Here is a 17,728-nt window from a genome sequence, read left to right as displayed (position 1 = left end):
ATATTGAACAGTTTGCCTTGGAGACGAACAGAGATCATTCTGTCGTTTTTTAGATTGCATCCAAGTACTGCATTTTGGACTCTTTTGTTGACCATGATGGCTACTCCATTTCTTCTGAGGGATTCCTGCCCGCAGTAGTAGATATAATGGTCATCTGTGTTAAATTCACCCATTCCAGTCCATTTTTGTTTGCTGAGTCCTAGAATGTCAATGTCCACTTTTGCCATCTCATTTGACCACTTTCAATTTGCCTTGATTCATGGACCTGACATTCCAGGTTCCTATGCAATATTGCTCTTTACAGCACTGGACCTTGCTTCTATCACCAGTCACATCCACAGCTGGGTATTGTTTTTGCTTTGGCTCTATCCCTTCATTCTTTCTGGAGTTATTTCTCCACTGATCTCCAGCAGCATATTGGGCACCTACTGACCTGGAAAGTTCCTCTTTCAGTATCCTATCATTTTGCCTTTCATACTGTTCATGGGGTTCTCAAGGCAAGAATACTGAAGTGGTTTGCCATTCCCTTCTCCACTGGACCACATTCTGTCAGACCTCTCCACCATGACCCGCCCGTCTTGGGTTGCCCCGGGGGCATGGCTTAGTTTCATTGAGTTTGTATACATAACAATTACTTATGGAAAAAGCCCTACTGTCAGTGTATATATGCTTTTATAAACTGAAAATATTCATTCAAAATTCAAAACAGTCTGTGTTTACCTGTGGTTAAAGGCAGGTGTGTGATGCTATTCAAACAGGTCAGGGTGAACCACGTGGATGAGAGTGTAGCCCCAGAAAACAGGAGGAGCAGAATTAGTTTCAGCATGCCCCTGATAAAATCTGCAAACCTGGAAAGAAACAATGTATTAATCCTAGCTGGATTTTTAAAATCCTCTTTACATCAATGACACACTTTCATTAAACAATAGTATCTTGAAACTTTTCAATGCATTCTTCTAAAAGCAAGTTGTTACATTTTTAAAAACTGATACATTTTATGTGCTTGTGTGCATGAGTATCTGTACGTGATAAGTGTTGCTGTGTGATTTTTTTTCCTTTTAAAAAACATATAAAATGTGATCTCTGTTATGTATCTATTAATATAAGTTACAGGATAGATTCTTAGTTTTTAATTGCCACTTTTACTTTCTTTATATATTTTTCTATAATTTCCAAACATCCTATAATGAGCACATAATGTCTTGCTGCTAAGCTGCTAAGTCACTTCAGTCATGTCTGACTCTGTGCGACCCCAGAGACCGCAGCCCACCAGGCTCCCTCATCCCTGGGATTCTCCAGACAAGAACACTGGAGTGGGTTGCCATTTCCTTCTCCAATGCATGAAAGTGAAAAGTGAAAGTGAAGCCGCTCAGTAGTGTCCGACCCTCAGCAACCCCATGGACTGCAGCCTTTCAGACTCCTCCATCCATAGGATTTTCCAGGCAAGAATACTGGAGTGGGGTGCCATTGCCTTCTCCAACATAATGTCCTAGTCTTAGAAAATGGGCCAATGTTGATTAAAAACTTACAAAGACAGCTCTCCCAAAATTCAAAGTCATGTAGAGCCAAATATAAATCCTTACATCAGAGCCTTTGGGGTCCTTCCTATATGATCTGGTTTCTGCCTCCACTTTCCCTTTGCCTTACTATTCTTCACTCCCACAGCCCTGCTTCTGTTTCTCCTACATACTAAGGTTGTCCTTAGGTCATTCAGGTCTCAGTTCAGGAAGGCTCTCCGTGCTCAAGGCCCTCCCCAACCCATCCTCACACTCTTTATTTTCTCCACGGTATTTATTGAAGTATCTCTTGCTTTTGCATTTATTGCTTTTCTTCCCTATCAGACTAAGAGCAAGAACATACCTCTAGAATCCTGAATGTGTTCTACAAAATTTGTTCATAATGGTTCATAGCATTTTAAATTCTTGAAAATCCTGCTTTGTCTTGAATTATAATGAAACTCCTGGTAGAGGTACTTACTATTTAGTCATGACCAAAAACCTGTCCATTTGCCAACCGTTTTTCCTCATCTGCTGATGAACCACTGATTGTATAAGCACAACTGTCTGCCTCTGCCTGTACACAACTTACTCTGTCCTTCAGAACTGTTACTATTGTAGAAAAACTGATCCCTTCACAAATATAACATTTACCATGTTTTCTCTTTGCTTTTGTAAAATAGATTTTAATTTCTATTGTAATGATATGACTTACAATACTCTCTTTCATTTTGCACGTATTTGACATGACATGGTTAATCATGTTTGTAAGGTGTTATCTAGACTAAAACGACTTCCTAGGAGAGCTGATGCCATCTTTTGGTGGGAAAAATGATGCACCTTTGCCCAGTGACTTTGCTTAGTTCTCTACTATGAAAGTTGACAAAAAGAAAATTCTTATGTACTCTGAAAAATGTTCCACAGCTTGATGCAAATGCTCCTCAAGAGAATCCAAAAGCTTTGTTTTAATTCTATGCTCATTACTTTTTTGGTTTATATTAAGTGATGTGGCATGAACTTACTGGTGAGATAGGCAGATGGCTGGTATGAGAGAATACAACAGTTTTCTGGTACAACCAGTTGAGTGAAGTTGAACAGTTAGTAAGTTTTCCAGGGCCTGATCACATAAGACTAAACTGACCACCAATTTTGGAGACCTAGTCCTTTCAAATGGGCTAATACCATCAAAGTGTACTGTTAAGACCAAAGTATTACATTTAGTAGTAACCTCGAGTAGTATGTGAAAATAGAAGTGTTAGTCGCTCAGTTGTGTCTGACTCCTTGCAATGCCATGGACTGTAGCCTGCCAGGCTCCTCTGTCCATGGAATTCTCCAGGTAGGAATACTGGAGTGGGTTACTAGTCCCTTCTCCAGGAGAATCTTCCCTATGCAGGGATCGAACCTGAGTCTTCTGCATTGCAAGAATACTCTTTACCATCTGAACCACCAGGGAAGCCCAACCTTTAGTAACATAAGCACACACATGAAAAAACAATCACCTAAAGCACTCATGTCTATAAGGAGATTCCATTCTAGGGACCCCATAAAGGCTATTTTGAATATACTTTAAAAAATGATTTTAGGCTTAGAAGATATTATAATTGACTTTGGATTCCAGAGTAAGGGTTATACTTTTTAAAACTTCCATTTCAACAATTTAAAAACAGAAATGTCCTCATTCTAATTTTCCCCTCTAGTTCTATTTCCATAAAGTTAAAATTAAGGGTTTGTAGAAAAAATAGAGAAAGGCATATATGTCTAATTTGTCCCTCTTTGACTGATGTGATGCTCAGAAAAGGATTTGGTAAATGATGACTCACTATCATTGGTTTGGAGATTTAACTAGAAAAATTAAATAGGATTCTTATCAAAAGTGATAGTATCAGTGTAGTGATTTCATACAAATAGCTGTGCTCATATTCTTCTTTAGCTTTTTGATTTTATTATATTTCCTAACTTATAAAAACCTCAGAAAAAGTGATTTAGAAATAAGTGTCAATATATTCTTTTATTAGCCCAGAAACACTATGCAAACTATAAGGTCTAGATATAATATTATCCTGTGTCAATTATGTTTAAGTATTTACACAGTTAGGTGTTTCACCTATCTTACTTGATCTCCCCAAATATGTAGCTATATTCCTCCCTTCCTGGTAAAGTTGATTACCCAATTTTGTTTTTTATTAAATAGGGTAACATGATTTGGAAAGTGAATGAATTTTTTTTTGTTTTTTTTTTTTTTGGCTTATAAACCACAGAACTTTATTTCTCACAGTTCCAGAGGTCAGAAGTCTGAAATTGGGGTGCCAGCACGGTCGAGTTCTGGTAAGGCCCTCTTCTGGGCTGCAGACTGCCGACTGCTCTCTGCGTCCTCACGTGGTAGAAGCACAGGGGAGCTCTCGTGGTCCTTTTTATGAGTCCTGATCCCATTCATGAGGGCTTTGCCTTTATGACCCAATCAGCTCCCAAAGGCCACATCTCCTAATACCATCACACTGGAGATTAGGATCTCAGTGGTTGATTTTGGGGAGACGAACTTTCAGTTTATACCACGTCTCAAGGCCCCATCTCCTTATACCAACACACTGGAGAATAGAGTCTCAATATACAAATGTTGAGGGGACACATTCAGTCCATAATACTCATATTAATAAAGCCCAAGAAACTATACCCCAAACATTTTTGTCAACCTCACAGCTATCTCCTTCCTTTATAAGGAGTATGTCTCAAAATGCTTCTGCATTTTCACTGCTTCCACATTTCATCTTGCCTTCACCCCTCAGCTAAGCCCCAAATGAACTCTCACATGTTCCTAAATCAGTCCTGACATCTCAGTAGCATCCTACATTGGTGATCATTTCCTTCTTAGAGTGCATGACATTGCACTTCCCTAGGTTTCTTCCTACATGTCTGCTCACTCATTTGTCTTTGGAGTTTTTCAAACTCAGTCCTAGATTCTTCTCTTTTTTCTTTATACTATTTTCCTAGGTATTCCCACCTACAGCTGTGGCCTTACTTACTACTTACAGGTGGACGACTCCCAAATTCATATCTGTAACCCAGATCGAAAAGTGAATGAATATTATCTCACTGGAAACACCAAGAGTGGTTTTATAGGTAGTCACCTACATGAGTGACATTTTCATTCTTTTCTTTTTTTTTAGAATAAATGAGATTTTCCCTTATTCTGACTCATTCTAAAAATGTGTTGTCATATTGGGTTAAGATTAAAGAGTTTGATAAAACTCAAAGTCTTTATGGGCATTTTTCATCAAAATGGGATAACCATAGGGTCAAACCTGTCAAAAAAGGCCAGAAATAAATATTTGCTAATCAGGATACTGACTTTTCATGGAAAATTCTAGGTATGCTCTTATGAATGATTCCCTTCAATTCTTTTCTACTCCTGGTAACTATCAATCTGCCTTTATTATTGTATCATCTTTCTTTGAGTCCCATTTGTAGATGCTGTTCTTTAAAAACATGGAGAGAGGAAGCTTAATACACTGGAAATACATCTCTAGTCTCCAAGAACATTTTACAGTGGACTCCTGAGGTTTCTTGTAGCAGCAAATTCTACCTACTGTGCATGGATTTTCTTATAGCCTGAACAAGTGTCCTTTTTTTGACTTTTGCCTGTTTTACTTTCCCTTAAATGTTAATGTTTATCTAGGGTAGCTGAGTTTCCCTTTGGGCTCTTTTTTTTGATTCTGCTCACTCACATGTTTACCGTAAAATATTCTCACCTTGCCATAGCTATTCCAACAACACAGCCTCCAACTATAGACCAAAATCCAATCCAGCCAGCATCTACCTGTTAAGAAAGTGGCAGACACATTTAATACAAGATTATCATGTTGCAGTTTAGAAGGCATGGAAAAAATAGTCTTTAATCAGTATGTTAATAGCTAAAAGGTGTCAAATTTAGGAAATACTATTTAAGAAAATGAATCAAATGAAAGGATTCATGTGTGACTAGTTAATACAAACTTATCTAAATAAATACCAGGAAAGTACTAGGCAATAATTAAGTGCTAAAATGTCTGGTCCAAGTCAAAATGTATTAAGAGAACACAGATGAATGGGGGAAAAAGAGGGTTGCGGTGGGAGAGAGAGAGAACACAGGTTAGTACCTGAGAAGACAAAGAATTTTGAGCTGGATTTCAAATGGACAGCTCGTTCTACTCCCGAAGAAAACATTTCCAGCCCTGTCATTTACTAGCTTTGTGACTCTGGGCAAATTAGGTCTTCTTACCTATACCATGGACGTGAGATAACCTGCACACAAACCTTAGATCAGCAGTCAACGTACAGGAAGTGCTCAATAACGGTCAGGGCTGTGGTTGTTACCCGATGATGTTTCTCCATCATCTAATGTCTCGTCTCTTCCCTACCTTCATGGACAAACTTGCTCAGAGCAATCTACAAATGCTGTCTACGTTTGCTAATCACTCACGTAGCTTTAACTCTATGACTTGGCTTCTGTCGCAACGCGCACCCCTTGTCTCAGTTTTCTCATTAGTAGGATGGGGATAATGAGGGTTTTTCTGAGAATTAAATAAGTTAATCAATGCACAGTGCCCAGTATCTGTTTGCCGTCAATACTTGACATTCCATGTGTTCTGAACAGTACTGGTGCATTTTGTCTTTTCTCCTTCCCCATCATGGACATCACAATTGCTTATTTTCTTATTTTGTACTTCTGGACTCCTGTAGTAGCAATCTTTTTGCCCAATATTTCCAGAATAATTATTTCAATCATTTCACTTCCCTGCTCAGAAACAGTTATTGGCTTTCTTTGTGGTTATAGGACAAAGTTCAAACTTGTCCTGGCACTTGGGAGCTGCCCAAACTAAATTCTATCTCTTAATATTTTTCTAGTCATATTTTTCACTACAGATGTGATAGAACTGGTCAGCTGTCCACCAAAATATATTATATCTTATCCTACCAAGGTATTTAGCTAGTTTACATGTTCTGGCCCATATTCAGCTACATGGGACCACATGACTAAGTTCTCAATAATGGAAGTGGAAAAACGTGAGGTGTGCCATCTCTAGGCTAGAACCTAGAAGGCAACTGTATGCCTCCTCCAATGCTTTCTTTCCCTCTCTGCCAGCTGGAATCTAGACAGTCAGCCATTTTCACCCATGCATGTAATGACAAGGCCCTAGGAGATAGAAGAGCTTCAAAGTGGAAGTAACCTAGGTGTCTATATCAGTGTAAGCAAGAGAGCAATCCAAACTGTGAACAACTGTCCTAGATTATTAGGCAAACCGTCCTAGATACCTATGTGAATGAGAAACAAACGTCTTCTTCAGTCTCAGAATTTTGGCATTCTTAGCCTACTCTTGGGCTTCCCCGGTGGCTCAGACGGTAAAGCATCTGCCTGCAATGCGGGAGACCCGGCTTCGACTCCTGGGTTGGGAAGATCCCCTGGAGAAGGAAAAGGCAATCCACTCCAGAACTCTTGCCTGGAAAATCCCATGGACAGAGGAGCCTGATAGGCTACAGTCCATGGGGTCCCAAAGAGTCGGACACGACTGAGTGACTTCACCTTCACTTTCACTTTCACTAGCCTACTCTTAGTATTACAATAACTTTACACAAATCTTCTTGCTCTACCAGTGTCTGGTGCCAGAAGCAAAGATAAATGTTCTCTGGAGAAAAATAACACCAGAAACTTAAATCTTCTCTATAGTTTTTCTTTCATACTACTCATATGTGGGGCAAGAGGATTCTCTGTTCTTCAGAACGGCCTCTCTTCTTGCATTTAGCATTCATTAACACTATGGATCATCAAAAAAGCAAGAGAGTTCAGAAAAACATCTATTTCTGCTTTATTGACTATGCCAAAGCCTTTGACTGCGTGGATCACAATAAACTGTGGAAAATTCTGAAAGAGATGGGAATACCAGACCACCTAACTTGCCTCTTGAGAAACCTATATGCAGGTCAGGAAGCAACAGTTAGAACTGGACATGGAACAACAGACTGGTTCCAAATAGAAAAAGCAGTACGTCAAGGCTGTATATTGTCACCCTGCTTATTTAACTTATATACAGAGTACATCATGAGAAACCCTGGGCTGGAAGAAGCACAAGCTGGAATCAAGATTGCCAGGAGAAATATCAATAACCTAGATATGCAGATGATACCACCCTTATGGCAGAAGGTGAAGAGGAACTAAAAGCCTCTTGATGAAAGTGAAAGAGGAGACTGAAAAAGTTGGCTTAAGGCTCAACATTCAGAAAATAAAGATCATGGCATCTGGTCCCATCACTTCATGGGAAATAGATGGGGAAACAGTGGAAACAGTGTCAGACTTTATTTTGTTGGGCTCCAAAATCACTGCAGATGGTGATTGCAGCCATGAAATTAAAAGACACTTACTCCTTGGAAGGAGGGTTATGACCAACCTAGACAGCATATTCAAAAGCAGAGACATTACTTTGCCAACAAAGGTCCATCTAGTCAAGGCTATGGTTTTTCCAGTGGTCATGTATGGATGTTGGACTGTGAAAGAAAGCTGAGTGCCGAAGAATTGATGCTTTTGAACTGTGGTGTTGGAGAAGACTCTTGAGAGGTCTTGGACTGCAACGAGATCCAACCAGTCCATTCTAAAGGAAATCAGTCCTGGGATTTCTTTGGAAGGACTGATGCTAAAGCTGAAACTCCAGTACTTTGGCCACCTCATGCGAAGAATTGACTCATTGGAAAAGACTCTGATGCTGGGAGGGATTGGGGGCAGGAGGAGAAGGGGATGACAGAATGAGATGGCCGGATGGCATCACCGACTTGATGGATGTGAGTCTGAGTGAACTCGGGAGTTGGTGATGACAGGGAGGCCTGGCGTGCTGCATTTCATGGGTAGCAAAGAGTCAGACATGACCGAGCGACTGAACTGAACTGAACTGAACTGAACACTATGGACTGAGGCCTATTATACTATGAAGTCCCCATAAACATTCTCATCTATTCTCTAGTCACTGGGGTCTTACATCAGGTGAAGAACCACTGTATATCTGACTGTACAAACCCTGGTCCTTTCAGGCCATTTTCTGCTTTCTCTAGTTATAATATTTGCTTTTGTTAATAACATTCTCTCCAATTATTAGTTAATTTCTTTGCTTGAATTTAATTAATTAATTTGGGACTGTCCAAATTAATTGGTGGGTGTCTATGTGTCCACCAACCCAGAAGATCTGTTTTTATTTAATTTTAAATTTCATTTTATTTAATATCTGGTATGATTCAGGTCTTCCCTGGTAGCTTAGAGGTTAAAGCATCTGCCTGGAATGCAGGAGACCCAGGTTCGATCCCTGGGTCAGGAAGATCCCCTGGAGAAGGAAATGGCAACCCACTCCAGTACTCTTGCCTGGAGAATCCCACGGACGGAGGAGCCTGGTAGGCTACAGTCCATGGGGTCGCAAAGAGTCGGACATGACTGAGCGACTTCACACACCATGATTCATAGTCCATGTATCTCTTAAGAGTTTGTACAGAGAGATACTTGGAAGGGCTTCTCAGGCTTTGTAACATGAATCATAAGATCTACAAAATCAGCACCATCTGAATGGGTGCTACACTTTTCCTTCCTGAAGTTGAGTATGCTTGGAATACCTGCCATCCAGAAAAAGAGGAAATTAAAAGGTTTTCTCCTTATAGTAAAGATACACTAGGTAATTTGGGTTAATTTTCTGGTTGCAAAGCAGAAAATCTGGAGTGGGAAATATGTCTGAAGGCAGTAGAGAGTCAAGTAAGTAATTCATAATTCTGGAACCATGATATAAGATGAGAAGGAAGCCCGGGTATTTGGGGGCACTTTTCCCTTAGGGATGTGTCTACTGATTTCAGAAAAGGTAGCTAAGGGACTGAAAAGCTACTGACAGCCTCATGAATCTAGGGAGAAAAAAAAATACCAGTTTGAGGCCTGCTCTTAGGTCGTTGGCCTTGTAGGAAACCCCAGGCTTTAGCCAGGGACTATACCTAAGAGCGGAGAAAGTGATGGCACCCCACTCCAGTACTCTGGCTTGGAAAATCCCATGGACGGAGAAGCCTGGTGGGCTGCAGTCCATGGGGTCGTGAAGAGTCGGACACGACTGAACGACTTCACTTTCACTTTTCACTTTCATGCTTTGGAGAAGGAAATGGCAACCCACTCCAGTGTTCTTGCCTGGAGAATCCCAGGGACAGGGGAGCCTGGTGGGCTGCCATCTATGGGGTCGCACAGAGTTGGACATAACTGAGGTGACTTAGCAGCAGCAGCCGCAGGATACTTAAGAGCAGGCTTCCCTGGTGGCTTAGTTGGTAAAGAATCTGCCTGCAATGCAGGAGACCACGGTTCAATTCCTGGGTCAGGAAGATGCCCTGGAGAAGGAAATGGCAACCCACTCCAAAATTCCTGCCTGGGAAATCCCATGGATGGAAGGAGCCTGGTGGGCTACAATCTATGCGGTCGCAAGAGTCAAATACGACTTGGCAATTAAACCACTACCATGCCTAAGAGTGGTGTAAATGAGAAATGGAACTTTAAAGAAAAAGAAAAAGAAAGAAATAGAACCATATTCTGAGGGACTAAAACCCAGTTTTAAATGATCTCAATTCTTGAAACTGGATTAAGTGATTCTTAGACTCCTAAGAAAAAATATAAGTACTTTCTAGAGGAAAAGAACACCATTTCAAGCTTAAGTTATCACTACAACTTAAGTTATCACTACAACTATGTTGAGCACTCAGTCAAAAATAACTGAACACATATGAAAACATGAATGAATATCACAAATATAGAGAGACCCACAAGGGATCTAGATAAAGGGATTAGGAAATACAGACTTCAAATAACTATTTTTAATAGTTTCAAAAACAATAAAAGACAAGGTCAAGCATTTTTACAGAAATTTGGAAACTATGAAAAAGCATCGAATAAAAATTTTATAACTTAAGAACATAATAGTTGAAATTAACTCATAGGTGAGTTTAACAGCATATGAGAGCTGAAAACTGAAATTATAAGTTGGAAGAAAAGCTAGGTAAAATATTCAGTTTGAACAGAGAAAGGCAAAGGATAGAAAGAACAGACAGTAAAAGACATAGGAAAGAAGTGTGAAAGTAGAACATGTACGGTTAGAATTACTGAAGGAAAAAGAAAGAGAGAAAATGAAACATAAGCTTTGAAGGGACACTGGCTAAGAATTTTCTGAAACTGATGAGACATTAAGCTATAGTTCAAGAAGTCCTACAAACCTTGAGCAGAATAAATATGTTTCATTTTGAACTGGTTCTTTCAGTTCAGTTCAGTTCAGTTGCTCAGTCGTATCTGACTCTGTGACCCCATGAACCGCAGCACGCCAGGCCTCCCTGTCCATCACCAACTCCCGGAGTCCACCCAAACTCATGTCCATTGAGTTGGTAATGCCATCCAACCATCTCATCCTCTGTCGTCCCCTTCTCCTCCTGCCCTCATTCTTTCCCAGCATCAGGGTCTTTTCCAAAGAGTCAGCTCTTCATATCAGGTGGTCAAAGTATTGGAGTTTCAGCTTCAACATCAGTCCTTCCAATGAACACCCAGGACTGAACTCCTTATTACCTATTCTTATTTTTTAAATTGAAGCATACTTGATTTACAGTATTATGAGTTTCAGGTGATTCAGTATTTTTACAGATTATATTCCACTAAAAGTTATTGCAAAATAATGGCTCTAATTCCCTGTGCTATAAAATAAATCCTGTTGATTACCTGTTTTATACACAGTAGTTTGTATTTCTTAGTGCCATACCCTAATTTGTTTCTCCCCATTTTCTTCTTCCTTTTGGTAACCACTAGTTTGTTTTCTATATGTGAGTCTGTTTCTGTTTTGTATATACATTCATTTGTCATATTTTTTTGATTCTGCATATAAGTGACATATCTGACTTACTTCACCAAGCATAATATTCTCTAGGTATATCCATGTTGTTGCAAATGGCAGAATTAATTCTCTTTTATGGCTGAGTAATACCCCGCTGTGGGCCTCCCAGGTGGCTCAGTGGTAAAGAATCTGCCTGCAAAGCAGGAGCTGCAAGAGACGTGGGTTTGATCCCTGGGTCTGGAAGATCCTCTGGAGGAGGCAGTGGCAACCCATTCCAGTATTCTTGCCAGGATAATCCCATGGACAGAAGAGCCTAGTGGGCTACTGTCTATGGGGTCGCAAACACTGAGCGACATGACTCAGTAACTAAGTATACACACATACTTGAGGCTTAGATGGAATGAAAGGGTTCTGAGGACCTTGGACAGTCCTGGAAGAGGTAAAATTTCTAATTCATAATAGATGTTAATAAGTGAAATGTACATTCTGTACCCTCTAGGATAACCACTAAATAGTAAGAGACTAAAACTACCAAGCTAACAAAAGGGGAAAACAGAGTAGTAAAAAATACTTAGTCCAGGAGAAAGAAGAGAAAAAGGATAGACTAGATTGGGAAAAAACAGAAACCAATGATAAGGTGGTGGATCTAGACTCACATCTATCAATAGTTGGATTAACTGCAAATGGACTAAATACTCCAGTTAAAACACAAAGAGTATCAGACTGAAATGAAGGGAAAACAGCATCACAAGAAAACTAGATGGCTTTATCAGCGAAATCTACCAAATATTTACAGAAAAATAAAATCCCCACACCATCAAACTTAAATAAACTCTTTCAATAACAGAAAAAGAGGAAACATTTCAGAAGTTCTTTTCTGAGGCTAGCAAAATTTTGATACTCAAATTGAAATGGCAGGACAAGATTAAAAAAATTATAAACTAATCTCATTCAGGAACATAAATGCAAAAAATCCTAAACAAAATGCAAGCAAACTGAATTCAGTGATATATAAAAACTATAATAACTCACTGACAAAATGGATTTAGTACAGAAATGCAAGGTAGTTCAACATTTTATAATCAACAAATGCAATTCACCATATCTGCAGTTTAAAAGAGAAAGACAAGATGATTATCTCAGTGTTGAATTTTATTAAATGTATTTTTCTCCATCTAATTGTCATTAGTTACAACTGATATGAGATGTATGCAGAGAGGTGAAAATATCTATGGATAAATAAACAAGTGAATTTAATAAGGTTGCTGGATATAAGATGAGCTATACTTCAATCACTTTAAAAAAGCAGCTATATTTCTACATGCCAGCCAACAAAAAGTAAGATTTTTAAAGTTACCAATTATAATAGCTTCAGAAAACATCAAATACCTGGTAATAAATCTAACAAATATATACAAGGTGTTTTTGAGGAAAGAGATTTAGAGAGACATTAGGTAAGTAGATGAGAGATATAATGATCATGATTTTGAAGACTTACTATTACAAAAAAGTTAATTCTCCAACTGACCTAGAGATTCATAAAATTCTAATCAAAATCTCAAAGAGTATTTATTCTACTAGACACTAAAACTTATTATAAAACTAAAATACTTGAGACAATTTGGTATTGGCAAAGAGATAGATAAATAGACTAGAGGAAAAAATAATTTAGAAACATCCATGCACACAAGGGCATTTCATTATGACAAAGATGACACTGGAGAGTAATGGGGAAAGAACGACCTTTTCAAAAAGTGGTGTTAGGTTAGTGAAGAACTATCTGGGAAAAAAGAAATTTAATCCCTACCTTTTAACAAGCACACAATTCAATTCTAGGTTTAAATGTAACAGGAATAACAATAAAGTTTCCAGAACAGCACTGTTCCACAGAACTTTCTGTGATGATGGAAATATTCTATGTCAATACTGTCCAATATGGTACTCGTAAGTTGCATGTGGCCATGAGCACTTGAAAAGTGGTTGGTGCTATTGAGGAAGTTAATTTTTCATTTTAATTTATTTCAACTAATTTAAACTATTCACATTAAATAGCCACATGTAACTAGTGGCTACTATACTGGATAAGAGAGTTCTGCACCATAATATATGGGTTGGTGCTATTGAGGAAGTTAATTTTTCATTTTAATTTTATTTCAAATAGTTTCAGTTCAGTTCAGTTGCTCAGTCATGTCCGACTCTTTGTGACCCCATGAACCGCAGCATGCCAGGCCTCCCTGTCCATCACCAACTCCCAGAGTCCATCCAAACCCATGTCCACTGAGTTGGTGATGCCATCCAACCATCTCATCTTCTGTTGCCCCCTTCTCCTCCTGCCCTCAATCCTTCTCAGCATCAGAGTCTTTTCAAATGAGTCAGCTCTTCGCATCAGGTGGCCAAAGTATTGGCATTTCAGCTTCAACATCAGTCCTACCAATGAACACCCCGGACAGATCTCCTTTAGGATGGATTGGTTGGATCTCCTTGCAGTCCAAGGGACTCTCAAGTCTTCTCCAACACCACAGTTTAAAAGCATCAATTCTTTGTGCTCAGCTTTCTTTATAGTCCAACTCTCACATCCATACAGGACCACTAGAAAAACCATAGCCTTGACTAGACGGACCTTTGTTGACAAAATGTTGTCTCTGCTTTTTAATATGCTGTCTAGGTTGGTCATAAGTTTCCTTCCAAGGAGTAAGCGTCTTTTAATTTCATGGCTGCAATCACCATCTGTAGTGATTTTGGAGCCCAGAAACTAAAGTCAGCCATTGTTTCCACTGTTTCCCCATCTATTTGCCATGAAGTGATGGAACTGGATGCCATAATCTTAGTTTAAACTATTCAAATTAAATAGCCACATGTGACTAGAGGCTACTGTACTGGATAAAAGAGTTCTACAGAATAATATATGGGAATAGATTTATGAATTTGGAACAAGAAAAGATTTCTCTCACTCTCTCTTTTGGAATACCAGTTCTGCTAAATCCAATACCTAGACTATCTCCAAATTGGTTTTTATTGACTATATCTTTTGTTTTTGTTTTTAAATAAGAACCATATCTTCCTAATTCTTTATATGTCTAATTTTTTAAAAATTGTCTACTATATGCTGTGGATGATACAATATAGAGATTCTGGATAATCTTTTCTAAGATAGTTGATTTTTGAGTTAGTACGCCATTCAACTAACGGCAGATCATCTTGAACTTGTGTAAGATCAATTTTGCACCTTTATTAGTGAAGAAGATTAGAAACCAAGTTGTTTCTCAAGTTCCTTTCACTTGGCAGCCTTCAATCTCCAAATCATGTCCTCTGCAGATTTTTGTCAGGGCTTGGTTTTAGGTTTTGTTCATGGTGGGTCCAAGAAGAATAGCTTTACTCTACTGAGGGTATGGTCCTTGATTCTAAAGTTTGTTCTTTCTGGTGTCTCAACAGAAGCCTAAGATATTAACAAGTTGTTAATGAGGTCTTACCACTGGATGCTTGCCCTCTGCTATACTTGTCCTGGCTTTCCACCCCACAGTCTAATAAGTCTGCGGTAGCTTTGCCTTTTACATGTGCAGTCCATTCCTCAGCCACGCCTTCCTGGGGAGACCACTTTCACACAGCTTTCCTCTTTACAAAGCAGTAAGAAAAAGGCAGCCAGGTAGTGGGCAAGAAACGTGAACAGGTGCGTCATAAAAAAAGGATGTCACTTAAAAAGCTGTCATGGAAGTCACTATAAGGGCATACATACTGCACAGTCATCAGCACATCTAAATTTAAAAAGACTAACACTGCTAAGTGCTGGTAACGATATGAAGCAAGGAGAAATTTCATGTACCGCTGATGGGACTATAAATGAAAACAACTACTTTGGAGGAGTTTGGCATCATCTATCAAAGCAGGCACACCCTGTAACTAGCAATTCCATTCCTTGATAGATATCCAGTAGAAATGTATATAGAAGTGCCCCCAAGGTATGAAAATATCCATATAGCACTGTTTATGACAGCCTAGATGTAGACATTCCAAAAGTTCATCAAAAGAAGATTGGAAAAGTTGTTTATTCATACAATGGATCAGTATGCTAGATTTCGTCCATTTGACCTTTCTAGTCTCTCTACCCCTTTCTACCATGCTATTTGGAAGCAAGGAGAAGGAATGGATGTCATCAAGCATATAGATGAAATGGTTATTTTTAAGGAAATGAGATACTGAGACTGAAGACAAAGTGAGGAATTAGATGTATGAATTGCGTTATATTTAATGATAAGATCTTCATCTTTATAAACCAAGAATCAAGGATCCTAAGATTTTTGCATTTCTTACTTTTCTTTTATTAGCATCATTAATCATATGTGAAATTCATGGTGGTTAACAAAATCCAGGAAGAAAATCAATATTGTTTATAACTGTTTCATAAAGATCTTCCTTTTGCAGCAGTGATATAGGACAATGCTTTACCTAGGCATTGAAGTTAAATGTAAGAAGAGGTAGACAATATTCAGAATTTCAGTGAACTAAAAATACCTACAAGATATTAAGAAATAAAATGCTTACTTGGCTGACATGCACTGGTGTTAAAATTAAGTCCAGAACTCCAGACCAGCCAGCAAATACACCAAGTGGTATGGCATATGCTAAAGCAATCATCAAAAATCTCAAATTGCTGTAAAAGAGAAGAAAAAGAAAATATTATTATAAGTTCAAAATCTAGAATTTAAACTCTTACTCATGAAAAACTAAGTCATTTGGAAATTGGAACCCCAGAATCAGAAATAGGAAATATTTGTCAGTTTAATAAATTTGAAGTTCCTTAAATTTTTTATTTTATATTTATAAGAATAATGTTTTTTATTTACATTATTTAAAAATGTCACTGTTTATTATATAGATGAATTACCAACAATATTTCATAGAATGAGTAGGCACCTTCTTTTTTTTTTAAAAAAAAGCTCTTATTTGTAAAGATAAATTACTGTTTCTTCTGATGAGCAGGGGGAGGGAAAAAAGATTAATGAACATTTAAACAAACTGTCTACATCCAAATCACAAAATACAACTGAGCAATAAAAAGGAGTAACTACCAATACACAAAACAACCTGGATGAATCTCCAGAGAATTATGGTGGATGAAAAAAAAGCTAACTCCAAAACTGTATGTACTATATGACTCAATTTATATAACATTCCTGAAGTGACATTATGGTAATGGGAAACAGATTAGCTGGTTGTCAGGGGTTACAGAGTAGAGTGGGAGGGGAGCAGATGTGGCTATAAAAGGGCAATAGGCGGGATCCTTGTGATGATGGAAATGTACTATATCGTTCTAATAGAAGTGTTAATTTTCTGGTTGTGATATTGCACTATAGTTTTATAAGATGTTACCACTGGGGGAAACTGGGTAAAGGGCCCATGTTATTTCTTTGTATTATTTCTTAAAATTGCATGTGAATCTATAATTATCTCAAAATAAAGTTTAATTTAAAAATGCAATAAGAGTTAGATATCATTCACAACAGCTTTTTATAATTTTTTAAACTGTAAAATATTTAGGAATAAACCAGGAAGACCCAAGATCTCTATGGGTAGAGGGGGGAACACAGGAGGGCACAGACAATGATTTAAATAAACAGAAACAGTCCATGCTGTCAAGTTACCACCAATTCATCTATAACTCACTGCAATCACAATTAAAATTCCAGGTGAATTTTTAAAAGAAATCTAAGAATAAAGTTCATGTGGGAAAATAAAAGTCCTTGGAAGGCTAACTCATCCTTGAAAAATGTGAAAAAGGAAGTCCTTGTCCTACCAGATATTAAGACAAACTGCACATGCAGAGTAATAAATATAGTATGGTATCTGCTCAAGAACAAAGAGAACAATGAAGGAAAAAAGAGACCCAAGACACAGAAACTCAACCTACAGTAAAAGTGGCACTACAAAAATCAAATGGCTGAGGCACCAGTTCATTTTACGGAGAGGAAAAGCCTCCCGGAATTTAACACCATATACTAACACGGAGTCTAGGCAGACTAAACACGTAAATGTGAAAGAAGAACAGGAAGTTATAAAGAAGACATTCACTGAAAAGATTAGTAAACAGCTGACATAACGGGAATAGATATTTGAACTTTTAAAGATCAACAGGGAATTTATATCTAGAATATGTAAATCATTAAGAAAAAGAAACTACCACTGAGACATGGGTAGAATCTATGAAGAGGAATTTACAGGAGATGAAACCTAAATGGCAAACCACCCCATGAGAGTCTCAAACTTACTAACAACCAGAAGATGCATATTGAACAAAAGATATATTTATTTTTACCCACTAGACTCGTGAAAATTAGAAAGATGGATAATGCCAAGTTTGGCAAGCATATAGGAAAATGGGCATTG

General features: G+C 38.2%; 1 protein-coding gene and 1 non-coding gene across 2 annotated transcripts in view; one reads left to right on the top strand and one right to left on the bottom strand.

Moving 5' to 3' along the window:
* Nucleotides 1-17,728, bottom strand: part of SLC49A4 (solute carrier family 49 member 4) — a 111,785-nt gene that overhangs the window by 40,934 nt on the left and 53,123 nt on the right. The window contains exons 5-7 of the mRNA XM_004003798.6: nt 15,887-15,995; nt 5,243-5,310; nt 721-848 (exon numbers count right to left, since the gene is read on the bottom strand). Coding sequence (XP_004003847.4) covers nt 721-848; nt 5,243-5,310; nt 15,887-15,995 — 305 coding nt within the window. The remainder of the gene's footprint in view (nt 1-720; nt 849-5,242; nt 5,311-15,886; nt 15,996-17,728) is intronic.
* TRNAS-GGA (transfer RNA serine (anticodon GGA)) lies at nt 8,759-8,831 on the top strand. Its single transcript has one exon. It is a non-coding gene; the product is annotated as a tRNA-Ser (tRNA).

Source organism: Ovis aries, chromosome 1 (genome assembly GCF_016772045.2).
Source record: "Ovis aries strain OAR_USU_Benz2616 breed Rambouillet chromosome 1, ARS-UI_Ramb_v3.0, whole genome shotgun sequence".
NCBI classification, from domain to species: Eukaryota; Metazoa; Chordata; class Mammalia; order Artiodactyla; family Bovidae; genus Ovis; species Ovis aries.
Note: the sequence above shows the minus strand (reverse complement) of the source record. Positions and strands in the feature narration are given on the sequence as shown.